The sequence below is a fragment of the Acomys russatus genome, chromosome 4 (genome assembly GCF_903995435.1).
Source record: "Acomys russatus chromosome 4, mAcoRus1.1, whole genome shotgun sequence".
Taxonomy (NCBI): domain Eukaryota; kingdom Metazoa; phylum Chordata; class Mammalia; order Rodentia; family Muridae; genus Acomys; species Acomys russatus.
The window spans coordinates 65,899,214-65,920,077 of NC_067140.1; the positions used below are offsets into that span (position 1 = coordinate 65,899,214).

Below are 20,864 nucleotides of genomic sequence, written 5' to 3' on the forward strand. Positions count from 1 at the left end.
TCTGCAGGAATTTCCATGTCTGGAATGAAGGCTGGTTCGTGCGGCCTGACCTAGGCTCCCAATATGATGGATGGCAGGTGCTAGATGCCACCCCCCAAGAGAGAAGCCAAGGTAGGAGCTGCTCTGAGCTCTGCTCTGTCGTTTACGGGTGAAAGTACCCCCAAAGCCTTCCCTAGCACAGGGCACAGTGGAATGAAGAGTGTTTTTCACAGGGTTCTCCTTATTTCACGTTGTTCACGCGGCTGTTTACACGCTGGCTTCTTCTGAAGCCCCTCCAGCTGTTGTCACTGCTGAGAAGCCCTGGTATATGTCAAGTGATGGGGCGGGAGGGGGATGGGGGAGCAGGGGAGGTTAGGGGAGGAAGATAGCCTCCCCTGTCAACAGCTGCTTCCTACCACTGCCACCAGCAGCATGGCCCTCCCAGGACAGAAGCCCTGTGGATTCAGTCCCATTTTTCCTATCGGTGGCAGGCCCAAGGCAACAGGTGCTGCTGCTACTGCTCCTTTCTGTCGCCTTCGGAGAGGATAGGCTCCCTTTAAATGGCTGCCTTGACCCTCTCCAGAGCCTGTGAGCTTGCTTTTGTCTTTTACCTCCTACTCTCCCATCAAAGGATCCCATGCTCTCCGGGGGGGGTCTTTCTTCTTCTGGCTCTAATAGCTAAAGAAGCCTGTCTTGTCTCTTACCTTCCTTTTGATGTGTTTCTTTCAAACAGTAGTAGTAGTAGTAATGGTAATAATAATAATAATAATAATAATAATAATAATAATAATAGTATATAATTGAAACTATCGAAGTAACTCAGATAATTATAAGACATATGTAGAATAAAAATCCACTCATTGTCACCCTGATGTCCTTATCCTACCTGGTAACACCTGACCTTTCTAACAAAAACAAGGTGTATTGCAAATTTGGGCCTGGAGGGGAACCTTTGGCCACTGTTTAAACTTTTCGGTGCAACTCAGAAGTGCTTATAAAATCAAGTGAATGAACCGTGACCATGTCAAGAAGTAAAACCAAAGCAGAATAGAAAGGAGAATAAAATAAAATATCAGAATTAATAACACTATTGATTTGTTAAATGTCTCATATTTGCAAGATGTCAAATTTACTGTCCACGATTTATGATTTTTAAAAAAAATCTAGGTCACTCTCCCCCATGTATAAAATGTTGTGTGTGCATCTTTTTGTTTTGTAAACAATGTGGACTAACACACATACATATATGTATATAACATATAATGTGTTTGTATGTATATACATATAAATTGTGTGTATATATTTCTATATGTGTCCATCTTTGTCTAGCCACATAAACTATTTGTGTTGACTACTGGAGAGGAAAAGTGAAGGTTGGGGTTAGGAACTCAGAGGAGCAAGCGGTTCCATACACTCAATGTTCAGGAAAGACTTCTAGAAATAGGAAGTCGATACACCTCTGGGCTAGAGTGAGTTCAGGAGTAGAGAGGCAGCACTTCAGGGCAAGACCAGGATGACATCAATGGACCAGCACAGGTGAGACTCATACAGGATATACAACTGAGCCAGTCTTAGGTGGAGCTGGACCAGGGACTTGTTACAAAGTGATGGTGATGGGTAGCTTCTGTATGCCAGACTGATGGGTCAGGGCTGAAGTTTGCCCACAGTAAAAGTAGAGAACTCAGAGAGTCAGATCCTAGGCAGGCTAGAGTGGATGGGCTTAGCTGTGGTTTGTATACATCCAGACTCTGCATCTTGGCCATCAGGTGTGTTCCAGTGTGGTCCTGCTTCAGTCATTGCAATCCGAGAGGGTGACGTGGACCGGAATTTTGACATGGTCTTCATCTTCGCTGAGGTTAGTGCTGATCGCATCACTTGGATCCATGATACTAGGACTGGCAGCCAGAAGCAGAATTCTTTGGACACTCACTCCATCGGCAAATACATCAGCACCAAGGCAGTGGGCAGCTACTCTCGCATGGATGTCACAGACAAGTACAAGTACCCTGAAGGTAGGACTGGTGCTGAGAGAGTGACGTCACATGGTGTCGCTTGGTGATGGGAGGACAGCTTCGAGAGTACACGAAAAAAAATAAAAAGCCCTAACCTGGCAACCCTACATCTCAGATAGTTCTGTACAAATGGCAGGATGTCTCTCTACCATCAAAGGCTCAACTGTTGTTTTCAGTGGGGACAGAAGCATCAAGGACAGCTATAGTACCTGGGGGAATTAGCTTAAGAGCACAGACAATTGTACAACTTCACTGATGTCACTATGATTGTAAATCAGAGGGAGAGGCATAGTCCTCCAGGGCTTTGGGACACATTTCTCTATCAGTCTATCCCGCTGTTCTCCAAGATCATAGACAGAATATGCCATCTCAACAAAGAAATAGACAAAGAAACTCAGGGATGTGGACTTGTGCCATCTACAGTCGTAGCTCCCATGCCCTAAGAAGTCCAGAGGTCTGACTACATGAGGAGGCTAATGCCATGGTCCCTGAAGTCCCCATCATCTGTGTCACTGCTGTCCTTCTACAGTCATCTCAGAGGCCACATGCTATGAAGCCGCCTTCTCCTTATTAGATTTGTCACTCAGAAGTTGCTTTGAGAACCCACAGCACAGCAGTTCTCGATGACCACAGCTCTCCATCTGAAGGTGTAGTTAAACTTTAGAAATAGCCCAGAGTGGTTAAGCAGTTGCTCTGGCAGGCCATGGGCGCTCTCTGATACTTCACTCTTTCTAAAATACTTGGAAATAGTTGGGTCGGTGCTCAAGTGATTCTCACAGTCAATTTCTGGGAGATGGGGAGCAAGAAAAGAGCCCTTCAAATGTGCCCATAGTGCTCCTAAAATCAGACCAAATATCTAACAACTGTTGGCTGTTGGTGTTACCGAGTGTTCACAGGAGAAAACTGACTCCAGGAGGCGGAGTCTGACTCCAAGGCCAGGGGCATCCACTCTAGGTACCAATGGGTGCGGGTTACCCTCAGTCAACAAACACTGTTGAGATTCTCTAAAACAGAAACACACTTGTTGGAGGATGGGAGAGCATTGGAAGGAGAACACACATTCCATAGTAAACTATCACTGTACTCAAAGGGAAAGAGAATGTTTTAGCTGCAGAAATGAGGAATGCTACATCAAACGTTTTGAGACAGCACTTTTTTTTGGCCACAGTGGTTAATGACTGAGGTGGTGTTGGTGCAGGCTTGAGTGGACAGCTACCTGGCAGATGACCTTGAGGTTCTTCTGTCCTGGCTTGCATTTGTGACCTCTGTAGAGGCTCACGTTTCTGGCAGGCTTTTTGCCAAAGCTACCATCAGGCATCTATGCAGAAAAACTCTTCGCTTGTAACTCAGCTTCGGTTATCTATCTCTTTACTTATTTTTTTTTTATGATGGACACAAGTGACTGTATTTTATTCTGACAGCTTTCACGGGCTTTCCCCAAATGTCTACCCCAGGTGCCCTATAGATAAAACAGCAAAGAATGTCACTGGAGAGGCAGGTGCCAAACTGGTATTTTCAACACCGTGGTGTAAGACAAGTCTAGGGAACAGGAAACAAATAAGCCAGGACAGAAGGCGACTGGCTCTCCTTCCTGCCTACCACACTTATAACAGCCTTCATAGGATGTCTGATTTTCTTTTTCCCTTGCCTATAAAACAAGAATAGCAGTATCTCTCTTGGCTTGGATTTTAATACAAAAATGCACACCAAGTGCTAAGTACAGTGCTTGGCACACAGTAAGGACTAGGGTGGTGATCTTTGGCCATTTGGATGGCTGCACCCTCCCTGGAATAATGCCTTCCCACAGACTATTTAGTGAGGTACTGTTTACTTGGCTGTAGGAGCCTGCGGCTTTCCTTATTACTCTCATACTTTGGTCCGGCTTCTGTGGAATCCAAGCAGCCTGCTAAGCAATGGAGAGAGGGACCTGGTAGGAAGCTCCCTACAGAACTCCTTGCCAGTAGCTCAGCTCATACATGACAGCAAGAAGGAGCAGCTGTGTGATGTTACCCAGAACTTCTTGCCTGATGATTCCACTTGGTCTCAGAGGGCCCCAGGCAGGAAAAGCTCATAAAATGGGTTGCTAAGCATTTACACAATAGCAGTACTGTGGTGAGAAAAACAGCAGCAGGAAGCATAGTCTTGAGTAAGCTCGGCAGGTGACCTATATAGGCTCTGGAACCTCCTTGTGCAAATGCCTGCTTCAAGGACTCAGGCACAGGGGCTCAGTCTCAGCACAGCCTTCAGCCGTGGGTGTGGAGTGGCAGCTCAGCCCGAGAATGGAAGGGCATCCAGTGGAACCTGGCCCTCCAGGAGCTCTCAAGCCGGGTAATCTGGCCACCTTCTTGCAGCAGGGTGGGTACAGGAGAGGGCCCTTAGCCCAGGCTCCATCTGGATCCCTGGAGACGGGTCCCTCCCTTTCTTCATCCAAATCCCAGAGTCATCCAAACCAGTAGTTTCTCTTAGATGGGCGAGCCTCTGAAGTCCTTGCCAGGAAATTTACATAATTCATGGAAAGGACTCACTAACTTGTAGAGTACTTATCTTAAGTCTTCTGGTTTACCTTGAGGTTGTCACCAGTTGGTTGGGGAACGCCTAGGGGCCACAAGTGCCAACATGGTCACTCTTCTATGTTCTTGAGAGTCCAGGATCTTCTGCTGTATGGTACCTGTGTCTTCAGGTCAGGGCAGGGAGCAAGAGGTGAACTGCTTAGTCAGCCTGGGCTTGGAGCTGTTTGCTGTGTTCTTAATGTGCCACAGCCTTTCGGGTGTCACCAAATGCAGCCTCTTATATTATTAGCCTTTGCTGTTTTGAGACTCCAAATTTCTCAGCAATTCAAACCAGTTTTATCAGCCATGGGAAGTTCTTGTTGACTTGCACAGACAAATTCTGTGTCACTTTCTGACTCTTGAAGTACCTTTAGACACATGAGAAGGGGTTGGAGGGTCTTTCTCCTAACTTTGGTTTCACTTAAGGATTTACTCTAACTCCTCTCGGTTTAGTTTTGCCATTTGTTTCTCAACGATCAGCCTGTTCTTCAAGTCTCACAAAAGACCTCTCATCCAAAGAAGGAGAAAAGAAGTTAGAAAGAGATGAAAGAAGTGAGGGAGGGAGAGAGGATGAGAGGAAGGAAGGAAAAGAGGAAAGGAAGGAGAGTTAGAAAATGAAAGAAATCTAATTGAAACCAAGGAAATGATGAAGCCCCATAATAATGTTTGCAGAAACTGAGACAGCTTTCCCTGTAGCTTCCTGACAGTGTTCTCTTGCTTGGGAAAGGACCAGACACCAGCTGGTCTGGAAGCCTTATTCTAAGAAGGGTTAATGGGGACCTGACAAGATCAGACACTTGCTGGGAGCAACTTGAGCACATAGAAGTGGTGTCAATGTTAGTTCTAGATCATTCAGGCAGCTCATACTGTCCATCGTCTGAGTCACAACCACATCCCTGAGGAACCCTTGTTTTCTTTTTGTTTCTCTCGCCGACACACAGGTTCCAGTGAGGAAAGGCGGGTGCATGCAAAGGCTTTGAGCAAACTCAAGCCTACTGCATCTTTCAGCCCAACGTCCACAAGGAATTTGGCAGGGGAAGAAGGGGCACCCAGCATTTCTGGGAGGTTCAAGGTCACTGGTGTACTGGCAGTCGGCAAAGAAGTCAGTCTGGCCCTGATCCTTAAAAACCTGACTAATGATAGGAAGACAGTGACAGCGAACATGACAGCCTGGACCATCGTCTACAATGGCACCCTCGTCCATGAAGTATGGAAGGACTCCGTCACAATATCCTTGGATCCTGAAGAAGGTAACTTCTCCTCTGGTTGGTGAGACTCAGTACGTTTAAGGAGATGACCACCGAAGGCCTCCTGCTGGGCCTTCGCTGAGTCAGCTGACTATGGGACTATGGCTATGAATGGCCTCCATCGGGAAGCCTTAGTTCTGACTCTTTAGAAGCTGCTGTCCTATGAGCAAAGCCAGTCACTGTGATGCCAACTACATATTTATTACACCCTAGCAAAAGGGAGAAGGGAGGGTTTGGCAGTTCATAGCCACAGCCTTAGGTCCTATATGAGTTTGTGCTACCCTGAAAGACTTTCAGAGTGAATGTAACCTCACCTGACCTAAAAGGGGTGGATTTCAAAGCTCATGTTACAGGGGCAGACACAAGGCTTGCTTGTGGCATAGTGATTAAGAGCCGGTGATGAGGTGTTGGTCCTTGGTTTCCTGTTGTTAAACCCAATGTCATCTCCTGTTTGCTAGGTTTTGTTGCTACTACCCTGCTCTCATCCCCCCAAGTCCTGTTGTAGGTTTGGCCTTGGATAGTCTGCGATAGATGGGGGGGGACTTAAATCCTTGCCCCGTGTCACCCATCGTTTCCATGACTCTTGATGACAGTGACAGGTTTTCTTGGAGATCTAAGCACTTGGGAGGTTTGGTGACTTGTTGCTCCAGGGCAGGCCAGATGGGGAGGGAACAGGGTGGAGCAGAGGAGGTTGGTTTTGCGGGATTAGAATATAGGTGTGCCCACATTGGCAAAATCCTTGAGCTGTTATGAAAAGTTTAGGCTGACAAAGCAGATTAACAAGGGTGGGGTGGCCATTTGCCTCACATCAAGAATTAATAGAAACTGATTAATTATACGGCCTGTCCTGAAAGAATTCCAAGAGAAATTGATCTGCGTTACCTCTCCTGAAAGGCAGCATCCCTTCACAGCTTGTCTTCCATCAGAAATTTCAGGATCAGGAGCAACGGTCACTACTATTTACCTCTGACACTTAGAGAGAGAGAGAGAGAGAGAGAGACTTTTTTAATGGGAGGAGACTTGGGGATAGAACTCAATGTCTCCTGAATGCTAGGCAAGAACTCTACCAAAGGCGCATCTCTAGCCCAGGACAACCTATTTCTGCAGGCCAAAAATATTCCACACGAAGAGGAAACAAACAACTTAATCCTCTGTAATAAACAGCAGGGTGGATGGAAAGCAGAGAGGAGGTGGATGAAGGGGTCCTGGAACCCTGATGCTCAGGGACTTCTGGATGAGCTTGGGTGGGTTTCCTTCCCTCTCTGAGCCTCAGAGTCAAACCACTGAGAAGGTTGGATCAACTATTTCAAGGATGCCTTCCCTTCTCCTTGCTAGGGACAGCTCCAGCCCATCCTCTCAGTAGCAAAAGCAGGAGGAACTTCCTCCTAGTTCTCTTACCCCTGAGGCTACTCAGCACAACTGTAGGAAGGAGAGCAGTGCCCAAGACCAGCTGGAGAGGGAGGAATCACATCAGTCCACAGTGTTGGGAGGCTTTTGTGGAGTCAACATGTATCTCAGTGATAGAACGTGTGCTTAGCATGCACGAAGTCCTGGATCCTGTCCCCAGCACCGCAGAGAGAGAGTCTTTGAAGCCCAGAGAGAAGTCAGAGGAGGAAGTTCCACTGAAGAAAAATCCACAAGTCGAAGTGTGGTGGAAATGTGCCTGGTTTATATATAGAATGACAAGAAAGTGTAGCTTTTTTTTTTTTTTAAAGAAGAGGTGGCTTTTATACAGTGGGGCTGGGTAGACTCCAAGTCGAGATCTGAACTTGACCCCTAAAACAGCAAAACGAGACCATGGGAGGCTTTTGTTGTAGAGCACAAGAGGAGTGTCATGTTTTTTGTTTTTTGTTTGTTTGTTTGTTTGTCTGTTTTGGTTTTTCAAGACAGGGTTTCTCTGTGTAGCCTTGGCCATCCTAGACTCACTTTGTAGATCAGGCTGGCCTCGAACTCACAGCGATCCACCTGCCTCTGCCTCCCGAGTGCTGGGATGAAAGGCGTGCGCCACCACGCCCAGCTAAGTGCCATGGTTTAGAGAACATGTGCTCTTTAAAGCTTTGCCTTCCTAGCGTGTGGACAGCTTTGAAGCAGGAGAGTGCAGAGGGAGGAAGCAAGGTGAGGACACTGTCACACTAGAATCACAGCTTATTAGATGACTGGGAGAATTGAAGCATCGATTTGGCCAATGCTTCTGCCTCCCTTCCTAGTCATTACTGTGTTGTCAGTCTTATTGTTGCTGCCATTAGGCAATAGCTTAGCATCCTTCTTCCCCTGTCCCTTAGAAGGACATTCATTCTCTGACATTTCCCAGGCTTGGGAGGGGCAGCTGCGCCTCAGACCATCAGGTCCTTATTTTTGGAGTCCTCTTGCTGGCTTGCATCCTGGCACCTCCTCGGTCCCTATTCTGCACCCTCCTGGCACTTCCTCCATCCCTGTTCTGCACACACACCCCAAACACACACACACACACACACACACACACACACACACACACACACACACACACCCCTGCTAAAATTCCAAACCAAAAACCACACATACACATATACACACACCCTTGCTAAAAAACCACACACACAAACACACCTGCTAAAAATCCAAACCAAAAACCACACACACACATACACACACACACCTGCTAAAAAACCACACACACACAAACACACCTGCTAAAAATCCAAACCAAAAACCACACAAACATATACACACACACCCCTGCTAAAAAACTACACACACACACACACACACACACACACCTGCTAAAAATCCAAACCAAAACTCACATACACACATACACACACCCTTGCTAAAAAACCACACACACACCCCTGCTAAAAATCAAAACAAAAAACCACACATACACACACACACACCTGCTAAAAAATCCAAACCAAAAACCACACATACGCATGCATACACACACACACACACACACACACACACACACACACACACACACACACACACGAGCTGACTACTGAAGGCTTTGAAAGCCATAGGCTACCGACAGAGCTCATCTTTACACCCGTCCACCCACTCCCTGCTTCTCCTTTCAGAAATACAGCATCCTGTGAAGATTCCATACTCTATGTACGATAGATACCTGAAGGCAGACAACATGATCCGCACCACAGCCATATGCAAAGTGACCGATGAGGCTGAGGGTGCTGGTGGAGCGCGATGTCATCCTGGACAACCCTACTCTGACCCTGGAGGTAAGAAGATGGGACAGGGTGCCTCCCAGAAACAGCCTTGTCCTAGGAAGCCCACTAGTGACCAGGAAGTGAACAGAAAAGTCAGGGTTTCCCCTAGGGATGTACACAGAGCCTTGTGGATCTGGCCGCCCTTCGTCTGATACACCTGTAGTGCTTGCCTCCTGCTGTACAATCCCACCGCTGGTTTCCCAGGTCTTCGTGGTATATGGTCCAAGTAATTTGTGTCAGCACTGGTTCCACCTCTCCTAGCTCCTAGGATTCCTAGCTCTGTAGCTCCTAGGGTTCCTAGCGTCAGGACAGGGGACCCACGGTGTCACTTCTGATGCAGGGCCCCATTTCCCCATGTAGCTAAGGTCCAGCTGTGCTTCAGGATAGGAGTGGTCTGACCTCAGGAGCTAGACAGTCATGGTGGGACAGTAGTTCCGACCTTGGGCCTTGAACCTGAGGAGACTTGGCCTTGTGTCTGGCCTCCAGTGTTTATCAGCATGGAAAGTGAGCAAGCCCTTTAGCTAAATCTGTTGTTCCAGCTGTCAGGAGGAGGAGAAGATGCTTGCCTCTCAGAGTGTCACTTCCTTAGAGTAGCCTCTCTCAATAGATCTCCACAGATCAGGCCTGGTCATCAGTTATGCACCCTCAGACCATTCTAAACATTTGTCCCAGCTGAAGGCATACCTTTGTATAACAATTTGTTCCCCTGTCTGATAGTCAATGCCAGTATAGCAGATGTTAATGCTGTCCTGGGGTCATCTTACTACATAAACCTCAGAAATCAGAACCAGCACCCTCCCTGGGTCGTGACCATAGCATATATAGTGGCTCTGGGCTGCCATGCCTCCCTTCCCAGAGGGAAGGTGCTGCCAGCCCCTGCGTGGCTCCTGCATGGTGCATCTCTCTTGCTTCTCAAGGCATCTCCAGGAAGTTCTCCCTGTCCTCCCTGTCCACTGATATGATGGACAGCTGAGTGTTTTCTCCAGCTCCCAAAGCTGGGGAAACAATACTGGGCGGTGACCAGCTCAGCTATAAGAGCACTGCGCCCTAAAAGGCTGAGCATGTCAATGAAGCGAATTTTCTCCCTGTTTTATTCCCTAATCCTCAAACATCCTTACATAGTCATCTTTTATTCATGTATTCATATTCAACTTTGCTCGACAGTTTTTGGATTTCTGTATGATGTCTAATTTATCTTTAAAGACGCTGTAATATTTTTATCACTGATGCAGTCAAGAAGTAGGGCCTTACTGAACTTCCTTGAGTATAAGACACACCCAAGTCTCCTTCTCTCAAACTCGCTCTCCCCTCATTTGAGCTTCTAGACAGCAGAGATGCTTTACTCCACTAAATATGTCAGTGTGAGGTTCACTCAGCACAGCGTCAGATTTTAAACTTATGATGAGAGGATCTATAAAAAAAATAATACTCTGGGTAAAATTCTGTTGTCTTATCTAACACTGATTGGTAGTTAATATGGATTAACATGGGGCCTTAGACCATGGGATCAAAAATAAAATCTGAATATTTTCTTCTCTCTCTCTCTCTTTTTTTTTTTTTTTTTTTTTTTTTGGCTTTTTGTTTTGTTTTGTTTTGTTTTCAAGACAGGGCTTCTCTGTGTAGCCTTGGTTGTCCTGGACTTGCATTGTAGACCAGGCTGGCCTCGAACTCACAGGGATTCACCTGCCTCTGCCTCCCAAGTGCTGGGATTAAAGGCATGCGCTGTCACCACCACCCAGCAAAATCTGAATATTTTCTAAAGGGGTGAGACCCTTCAAGTTCATGACTAGTGTTTCTCGTCCAGTCTTCTGCATGCATTTATAGACCTGAGTTAATACATGACCATAAAAAACCAACTACTTGAAAATATAAATGAGTGTGTTTATAGACTTGGTCAATAAGCAACAATAAGGATAAATACACAGATGTATAAATTTAATGTCTACAGTAACATTATGGCACTCTTCCTATAGCACTGTCATATACTGATAGCACAAAACTATGCTTTTCTCTTCAAATAATTTCATATACTTTGAGTTACAAGGGAGAGATGACAGTATTCATGATGATTAATGTGTTTCACTTATTCAGTCTATTGTTACATATTACAGTGTCGGTCAAACACTAGCCTAGGCTTTGGGGTCAGTAGGCCCTTCTGTTTCCCAGTGTGTGAGTTTCCCAAGCTGTCAAATCAATCTGAAATTGGCTTTTGACCCTATGCAATGATAGCTATGAGCATTAACAAGAAAAACAAAAGCCAAACGAACAAACTCAGCAACCCTCAGTGGCTCGCAAAGGAAGACAAGGAAATCTGCCAGTCACGCAATTTCAACATCTGTTTCCAAAACACTCTCTTCCTTTTTCATAACGTCATTTGTTCCTTGCTAGATGGGAAGAGATAATTAATTATCTCTCCTTACCGCCTATGTCTGCCCAGATCATAGCTGATGCTTAGCAGACAAACAACAGCTTTACCCTTTAGGGATGAGTAGTTTGTGCTGATTATATGTCCCCAAATCCTGCCATCCATTGTCTTCTGTGACTCCAGCCTGGTTAGTGTTGGAGTCCTGCTGAGACCTCAGAGTGGCACATGGGAATTCTCTGGGCTTTCAAGGCTGAGAAGGAAATCGGTAGGCTGGGTGTCACCATCGGGAAGCAGCCTGTTTGGCCCAGTGCTTGTGACCGAGCTCAGAAGGGACCATGGCTGTGAGTCAGTATGTGAGCAACCTCAGAAGTCTTTGGTCCATCCTCAGCACCTGGGGAAGCTCCCAGGAATGGCTTTAAAGGGGGAAAAAGAAAAGAAACAACTAATAAAGGGGCTGGGGTGACAGCAGTTAAAAGTATATACTACTTGGCCGGGCGTGGCGGCGCACGCCTTTAATCCCAGCACTCGGGAGGCAGATGCAGACGGATCTCTGTGAGTTCGAGGCCAGCCTGGTCTACAAAGTGAGTCCAGGATAGCCAAGGCTACACAAAGAAACCCTGTCTCGAAAAAAAAAAAAGTAAATACTACTCTTAGGGAGAACCCATGTTTGGTTCCCACCACCGTGTCAGATGCCTCACAATGACCTGTAACTCCAGCTGCAGGGATCGGAGGTCCTTTTCTAGTCTCCTGAGTGTGTTCACCAACACACACACACACACACACACACACACACACACACACACTGGTTGTTGGTTTTTCTTTTTTAAAGGAAAAAAGAAAAGACCCAACCATTAAGCAAGAGGTTCATGAAAACTAACTGACAGTGGGCTCTCCTCAAAAGCAGGAGTGGTCCATTCTGGATGAGCTGAGCACGATGCTTCAGTCACAGAGAACAGCACGGGTCTCTTTCTGAGCCTATGTTTCCCATATAGTGTGGAGATGATGGTGACGCCTTGGTAGCTCACACGAGAGTGAGAAGACCATCTGGCCCTTAGGACTAAATGAAATGGCCCTCCCTCCTACAGCCGAGGCAGTCTTTTTTCTCTCACTCCATCATCACGCTCAGCATTCACAGGCAGGGGCCGCGCAGCTAGCATCTTGACTCATGAACCCTCCCTACAGGTGCTGGACCAGGCTCAGGTACGGAAGCCTGTGAACGTGCAGATGCTCTTCTCCAACCCCCTGGACGAGCCAGTGAAGAACTGTGTGCTGATGGTGGAGGGCAGTGGCCTGCTGCGTGGCAACCTCAAGATCGAGTGAGTCCCGGGCCTGAGCAGCTTTATGGGGATGACCAAGAGTGGGACAGGAGCCTTTAGGTGGGGCAGGCAGAGCACCCTCTCTGGCCTCAAATAGTCATTCTTTGTGGGGCTTGGTACTCAAGACTCCGCATTTGCATTTGGTTTAAAGTTCATCAGACTTGAAGCCCCAACTGTCAGTGCTAAAATCTGATGTGTAGGGCTTAGCATATTTGGGAGACGGGAAGATTACCTGTCCCCTCCCCCAGCTAGATGTGACAGAGCTGAAGGGAACCAGCTCGCCCTCAGAGGCAGCTAGAGAGATCTGAACTAGTGGCAGCATCCTCTGATAGCACCAGAGCAGAACTTAGGGCCCTCGATGGCCTGAGCCCTCTGGATCGCACAACACCAATCCGTGTCCTTTCCCATCAGTGTGCCAGCCCTGCGGCCCAAGGAGAAGTCCCGGATCCGATTTGAGATTCTTCCCACCCGGAGTGGCACCAAGCAACTGGTCGCTGACTTTTCCTGCAATAAGTTCCCGGCCATTAAGGCTATGCTGTCCATTGATGTGGCTGAGTGAAGGGCCCAGAGGCACTCCCACAAACTCGAGTGACGCGGGCCAGACAGCGCTCTCCTGTGGAGTGAAAAGCTGCTGCCCATTCTGTCCAGCCTCAGAAGGCCTCCGTGTCCCCAAGGCTGCCAGACATGGACTTCTAGCAAGCCCCTCACCCAACCCCCTTCACCTCAAGCTAGGCCAGGTCCGCCCTGGTCTAGGACTTGATCATTTTTTGCACATTTTCCTCATTGCTTCCCTTGGAGATGCCTGTTCTGTGAGCCCTTGCCTCCCCCCCCCCCCCCCCCACCGCCGCCAACCTCTTACACCCATCAGTGCTGCGGGTGGAGCAGTACCTACCCTAGAAACTCAACTCACAGTGGGAAGAAGCCAGCCTGGACCATTTGCTCTTTCCCCAGACGGCAGTTGGGACACACTGTTCCTCCCTCAGCCTCAGAGGAAGGCAGGCAGTACTTAGTCACATACTCACATCCTTACAGTCAAAATAAAGGTTAAACAAGTGCCAATTCCATCAGACTGCGTTGCCTCGGGTTGTGAAGGGGGGGGAGGGAGAGGGACTGGGTCACCCTCTCTGGAGAAGGGCTGGACTCGGGAGGTCTTAGTCCACAGTGTACCAATGTTCATGGGCAACATGTTTGTTTCTTTGTGGCTGTAAGGGCAAAAGCAAGGAAGCACTACAAGGCAGTTCAGGAAAACTTCCTAAAGTAATGCCTCACACAAAAAACGAGGCTGCTTTGAAAAGGAACTCTTCGTCAAGGCAGGCTCTGACCCAGTGGTTCTCAACCTGTGGGTCCCGACCCCTTGGGGAGTTGAACGACCCTTTCACAGGGGTCACCAAAGACCATCAGAAAACACAGATATTTACACTATTATTCACAACAATAGAAAAAGTACAGTTATGAAGTAGCAACAAAAATCATTTTATGGTTGGGGGCGGCGAGCGCCACCACAACCTGAGAGGCTGTATTAAAAAGTCACAGAGTTACGAAGGTTGACAACCACTGGTTTGACCACCGTGTGTGCTTAGAGAACTCTTTTGGGACCTTTGTACACGTGTCAGGGAGAGAGAAAAAAAAAAAAACTTCAGAGTATGCTTTTTCAGAAAACTTAAGGCAAAACAGGCTCTTCTCACACTGGGCTCTTCCCTGCTCTGTTAGTCTATTTTCTGTTGCTCTAACGAACTACCTGAGGCTGGACCATATCCAAAGAAGGGAGTTACTCTGCTCACAGTTTGGAGGGTTGAAAGTCCAAACAGCTCTAATGTGGACTTCCTGGCAGGTGGTAGCCGCATAGACGAGAAGAAAAAGTCACATTAGGAAGATGGGAAGTCGGAGAGCATGGCAGGGCCAGTCCCTCTGTGTCACAACAATTCACTTTCGTAACTTGGTGTCTCATAAGAACTGTTTATCCCTCCTGGAGGCAGCACTTCTAATGGCTGCCCAGTAGCCCTCTCCCAAAGTTCTTCAATACTTCTTAGCATAGCCACACTGAGGACCCAGCGTCGGCTTCACGTGCCTCCAGTAAAAGCTCAAGCCGCTTCAGAGCTGTAGCGCTCCCATGGTCCAGCGCTCCCGTGGTCCAGCGCTCCCGTGGTCCAGCGCTCCCGTGGTCCAGCCTCTTCTCCCTACAGCCAGGAGAGTCTGTGCTTAATCAGCCAGCCACAGCACTATCACCCTTACACAAACTTAGCCGATCCCGCAGCATTTGCCCACTGAAATAACCCCCAGCAGTCACGCCCCTGCCTGCATTCCCAGCCCTTGGGAATTTATGACAGGAGGGTCAGACTCTGAAAGCATACGGTTCAGAGCTATCGAAACCAACACCGACATGATGCCTGCCTTTGGCTTCATACTCTCAAGGAGATTCTTAAGATGGAGCATTAAAAAGTCTATGCCAAGTGTCTCTCCAAGCCAAGTGCAGGTGTCTTGATAAATAAATCTAATAAACTTTTCGCCTTACTTGGTTCTGAACAATTTTAGGAACAAAATGGGCTGGAGAGATGGATCAGCAGCCAAGAGTACATGATGCTCTCCTGCCTGTATTTGATTTCCAGCCACCATATGGTAGCTCACAACCATCTGTAATTCCAGTTCCAGGGGACTGGATGGCCTCTTCTGACCTCCACAAGCACCAGGCACAGACAGACAGACAGACAGACAGACAGACAGGCAAAACATCCATATACAGTTAAAAAAAATTAAGAAAACAGTATGACAGTTGACATTTAAAATTATGCCTTTTATGTCTGCTCATGTCCCACTGACTAGAACTTAGTTCTGTTCCAGAAACAGCTGTTGCTGCTATTTTGTCCACCTGGACAAAACTGGGCTCCTCTGCCTCCTTTGGCTCGGTTCTCCCAGCCAGCCTCTGTTACCAGCTGCCCAAGTCAGTCTGGGCCCTCGTTGCAACCTGGCTTGGAGCCCTGAGCTCCTTTGATTCTGTGCTTCACCTTTTTTTTTTTTTTTGCCCCCATTGTGCACTTCCAGTTTCATGCTCCGCCCACTGGCCAAGCTTCCCCAGAGAGTACCTTGCAAAGCTCAGACTCCCAAGCTCAGGCTTCCAACAGGACGACGGACGATGGCCCTGAAGACTTGATGCGGGCCTGATACGTGTGAAAGGAGAAGCAGAAGGAAGGAACACTAATGACGATACTGTGTAGCTCTAGGAAAACTGCAGCCAGCCCTGTGTGAAGCTACGTGCAGCAAGTCCCCGTGGAAACCTTTCCACGGGACAAACTAGCTATTCTTGGTCATGGTTAGGGCTGTCCTGGAAGACCGGAGCCTCAGCTCAAATGTTGAGTCACGTCCCAGAGCCGTGGGCCCTGCATTCTTGGGTCAGCAAGATTCTAGTAGGAAATCTATGAGGCAGCCCACTTCCATGTGGAACCTGAAGGTACTTCTGACCCTTTTATGATCTCTTCTAGAGCAGGCTGGGGCTGCTTTAGCTCCGCCTGTTTGAGTATGCTCTCCAGGGCACATTGTGTCCCTAACACCGCTGAGAAGAACAGTGTGCCTCATGAGAAGTCTTTGGATTACTTAAGTTGTCAGTCTGATCACACCTCACCCTTAACATTCATACGGTAACTCAGCATCCAATTAAGCGCCATCTTAAAAAAAAAAAAAAAAAAAAGACTCAGATCATTGGCGTTGACTTTGCTGTTCAACCTCCAGAGCTAGGTGTAAGTGAGATAACACACATTCTTATTGGGTAAGGCACTTTCGGCTGAACATGTTCTAATTACAGTTCCTAACCAATTTCCTTTTACTGTTATTTTTGAGCTGCTCCCACGTCCCAGACATTGCTCTAGGAGTCAGGCGTACAAAGATGAGGGATTCCAGTTCCTGACACCAGTGAGGACATCCAGACAACCGGTACAGAACCAAACCACTGTGGCCATGAAGATACTTAATTAATAGGAAAATAAAGCAGAAAAGGGAACTAGGTAAGACAAAACAATAGTACCCATACAAGCTTTGAGTAGTACTATGACAGATTTCGACCCAAAATATTAGTAACCACATTAAATGTGAAAGGCATAAATACCTGAACTAAAAGATAACCACTGTCTGGATCTAGAGAGATGTTTCAGCTCTTCTAGAGGACCCAGGTTCAATTCCCAACTTCCACATGGTGGCTCACAACCACCCAGTTCCAGAGGATCTGATGCCCTTTCACTGTAGAACATGGGACCTCTACGTGTTGTTTAGACATACATGAAGGCAAAATATTCACACATAAAATTTAAAATGAATATAATTTAAATGTTTTTTTGAAGATAAATACTGCCAAGTTGAATTTTAAAAGAAAAATTCAACTACATGCTACTACAAAAAGTGAATCTGGACTATAAAGTTGATATGAATTAAATGCAAAAGGGTACCAAATTATGTGTTATGAAAGTAGTAACTGAAAGGAATCCAGAATGCAAATACAAATATGCAAAATAGATGAAAATATTACCAGAGACAAAAAATTATATTTTCTAATGGTAAAATATAAATGCTTCAAGAGAACTCTAAATTATAAATAACTTCAGTTTTCTTTGACCATGAGGACATTAGAATCAATACCAAATATGCCTGTCAAGCCCCTAGATGTATTAAAACTAAATAAAAACCTTCAGAATAGCTAATGGATGAAGGGGAGATATAAAAGAGAACGGCTTTGCAGAATTTTAACAGCTCATCAGCATGTGTAGGGTGCAGTAAAAGCACAGCCAGGAGGAAATTTGTAGCACTATGTTCCTACATAGATAGTCCCCAACTCCTATTTTTTATACTTTATCATGCTGCAAAATTAATACACAAAAAATTTTTCAAATTTTGAATTTTGATCTGTTCCTAGAGTTGTGGTATATGGTACCATGTCTCAGAGTGCTAGGTAGCATTGTGTGATTGGACTATGACACTTGGTGGATTAGGCATGCTACACACACTTAGCTGATGACATTTTTGTTGGTCGAACTATTTAATGTTTTATTACATGTATGTTAACACATATCCCTCCATAATAAGGTTGCATTGCACATTGGTTATTTTTCTGATTTTTGTGTCAAAATATCTGACAGAGGCACTTAAGGAAAGATGTTTATTTTGTCTCACAGTTCGAGGGTACACAGTCCCCCATGGTGGAAAGCTCATGGCGTCAGGAGCATGGAGGCTGGTCACATGACATCATCCATAATCAGAAAACAGAAAGTGTGAGTGCTAGTGTTCAGTTCACTTTCTCCTTCTGATTCTGTCTGAGGCCCTCAGCCATGGACCCCCATTTAGAACAGGTCTTCCCACCCCAAGCCCTTACAGGTGTGCTTCCGCAGTGGTTCTATGTTTGGAGCCAGACCAATCCAAGCTTTCTTGGAGGTTCTGATGAATGGACAAAGGGAACATGAGTTCTGGATCCTTGCCGGGAGCAATTCAGGCTAAGGTCAGGGCCAGGCCTTCAAAGAAGTTAGGGTTCCCAAGAATCCAGCTTTCCCCTCTGAAGAACTATGGTGATCAGTCCTAAGGCAGCTTCATCTGAGGTACCCTGTGTTCTCTTTGTTAATATTGTGTGATTTAGTTTCTTTTTGGCATATTTCCCCATGAAAACAGGCTATAAGGTGATGTGCTTCCGAATGATCTTTTTTGGCACAGCCCATCAGCATATGCCCTCCCACTTAGGCCCAGGTCGGCTCCAGATCCTGTCAAGTTGACGGTTAGTATCAACAGTTGAACATTGCGTGTTCCATGCATGGGTGTGATGTCTTGTGATCACACTCACCCCCACCCCCTCCCATCACTTGTGCCCTTCCTTTTCCCCACTTAGTTCCCTTCTCCTTTCATGTATTTTTTCTGCTGTTGATGATGAGCAAATGAGTCCCTTTGGAGCTATTTATCGGGGGATGAGTACCTCACCGGGTTTTACACTACAGACAGAAATGAACCCATGAAATATGTTCTTCAGCTCCAGTGTCTCCTCTTCTGATAAGCTATGTAGCTGTTCGCCCCCAAGCACATGCACACTCACATGTGCGCACGAACATACACACGAAAGGGCCAAACAGGTACATGAAATTGTGAATAGATGAATGTGATGAAATCACTACTTGACAAAGCTGAAAACAATGTCATGTCTAACTCTGTGCTAATCTCTGCTCCAAGTATTTTACAGATGTTTATTTAACCCTTGGAGCAACCCTTAAGGAAAGTGTTGCCATTATTTCAATTATACAAATGAAGAGGCTGACAAGAGTTTCTAAGTCAGAGGTTTCCCAGGTTAGAGGAGGGCAGAGCTAGGGTGCATCTCCAGGTGGACTGCCTCAAGGGTCTAATCTGTGCATTATGCCTAACTACCTACACAGAGTCTACTATGGGAGCCAAAGAGCCTCGGTGTCACTGTAAACATTTTTTTAATTTAATTAATTTATTCAGATAACATCTCAATTGTTCTCCCATCCCTTGGATCCTCCCGTTCCTCCCTCCCTCCCTTCCTCCCGCTTTTACCCTATTCCCCTCCCCTAGGTCTATGACTGAGGGGGACCTCCTCCCCCACTATATGGTGATAGGCTATCAAGTCTCATCTTGGTAGCCTGCTTATTTTTTCTCTGAGTGCCACCAGGCCTCCCCACTAAGGGGAGGTGGTCAAATATGGGACACCAGAGTTCACGACCGAGTCAGTCCCCGCTCGCCACTCAACTGTGGAGAATGTCCTGTCCATTGGCTAGATCTGAGAAGGGGTTCGATGTTTACTAATCATTTTTTAATGCCTCCTTTCAGCAAGGTCCAGCAGCTGCCATACCACTGCTTTTTTTTTTCTTTCTTTCTTCCTTCCTTCCTTCCTTTCTTTCTTGTTTATGTGGAGGAAGTGTTAACATAGCAGAGGATGCAAGAGCCCCTTTCCCCCTGAAATCAGCCTCTTCATCACCACCCTCTGCTTTAGCTCTAGGTCAAATTTTCTATTAGTCCAGGTCAATTCCTCTATAAACTGAAGCCGGAGTTTTTGGCTATTTATTGGGTTGTTTTATCTAACACCCTTATTCCACCCAACACTAGGTAGGTGAGAAAGAAGGACAGAGAGCAAAGTGGATGCCATTATACTGTCTGCTGATTAGGGGCATTGAGTTCCTTGAGGCAGGGTTAATCTTTGCCAATAGGATATCCATTTTCTTCTCGTCTCTTTATGTATGACCACTTGACAAACTGCAACCAACAGCAACAGCAGCAGCAGGACGAGGAGCAGGAGGTGAGGAGGAGGAGGAAGAAGAGGAGGAGGCCCTCTCAGGGCTCTTGCATTTATTAAATCCTCTCAAGAATTCTCAGAAATACAAATGTCCCCAGAATTCCAAATGTCATACAACTTGCAGAAACTATCTGCAGCTGGACAAATCATGCCCCCCTGCTAAAGCACCAGGCAAATCATAGTCAGCTGCTGTGGACAGTCTGAAGCAGCCCCGTATCTCACACCTGAGATTAAAACAAAAACATATTCCCATAACGTTTCTGTGTTTTGAAAGGAACCAAAATTCTCACTACAATGGACCTTGACTTCAGTTGCTTTGTGACACTAGTCTCAGACAGTCAGACTCAACCTAGAACCTATGGGGCGCGCACTTGCTCGCTCTCTCTCTCTCTCTCTCCCACACACACACACACACACTAAGAAGGATGGGGGTTTAGAGAAGTCCCATTTTCTTGCACTCACACCAACCTTCCAGTACCTTTATGTATCACTGCACTTTATTACATCTCTGTCGATGGGTTCATGAGTGGAAACATAATCAAAGCTGCTTTAAAAAATGATTGAGTGGTATCACGTTGCAATATATGTACAAGTCAACTTCCAGTTGCTACAACAAATTAACCTAAGATGGAGGCAAACCACCTACCTCATGGCCAAGATGCAAAGAGAATGAGAAGCTGGTACCCCATTACCCCTTAAGGCTGTGCCCCCACTAACTTTAAGATGCCCCCACTAGGTCTCACCTCATATAGCCACCACCACCTAATAATTAATGTCATTGGCTGGGGACTAAGGTTTCAGTATATGGATGCTCAGGAGACAGTTGAGACCCAAACTATAGCAACATGATAAGTTCGGTGTCGTTGCTTGGTAACTTGTGCCAAGCTGTGATGCAAATGGAGAGTTAGTACAACAATCCTATC

The 20,864-nt window shown here is 46.5% G+C and overlaps 1 protein-coding gene across 1 annotated transcript in view; it reads left to right on the forward strand.

Moving 5' to 3' along the window:
* The window catches only part of Tgm3 (transglutaminase 3), a 38,748-nt gene extending 25,252 nt beyond the window's left edge, over positions 1 to 13,496 (forward strand). Inside the window, 7 exon segments of the mRNA XM_051144611.1 lie at positions 8 to 111; positions 1,746 to 1,991; positions 5,482 to 5,790; positions 8,844 to 8,950; positions 8,952 to 9,002; positions 12,538 to 12,671; positions 13,083 to 13,496. Coding sequence (XP_051000568.1) covers positions 8 to 111; positions 1,746 to 1,991; positions 5,482 to 5,790; positions 8,844 to 8,950; positions 8,952 to 9,002; positions 12,538 to 12,671; positions 13,083 to 13,230 — 1,099 coding nt within the window. The 3' untranslated portion in view covers positions 13,231 to 13,496.
* The last annotated feature ends 7,368 nt before the right edge of the window (positions 13,497 to 20,864 follow it).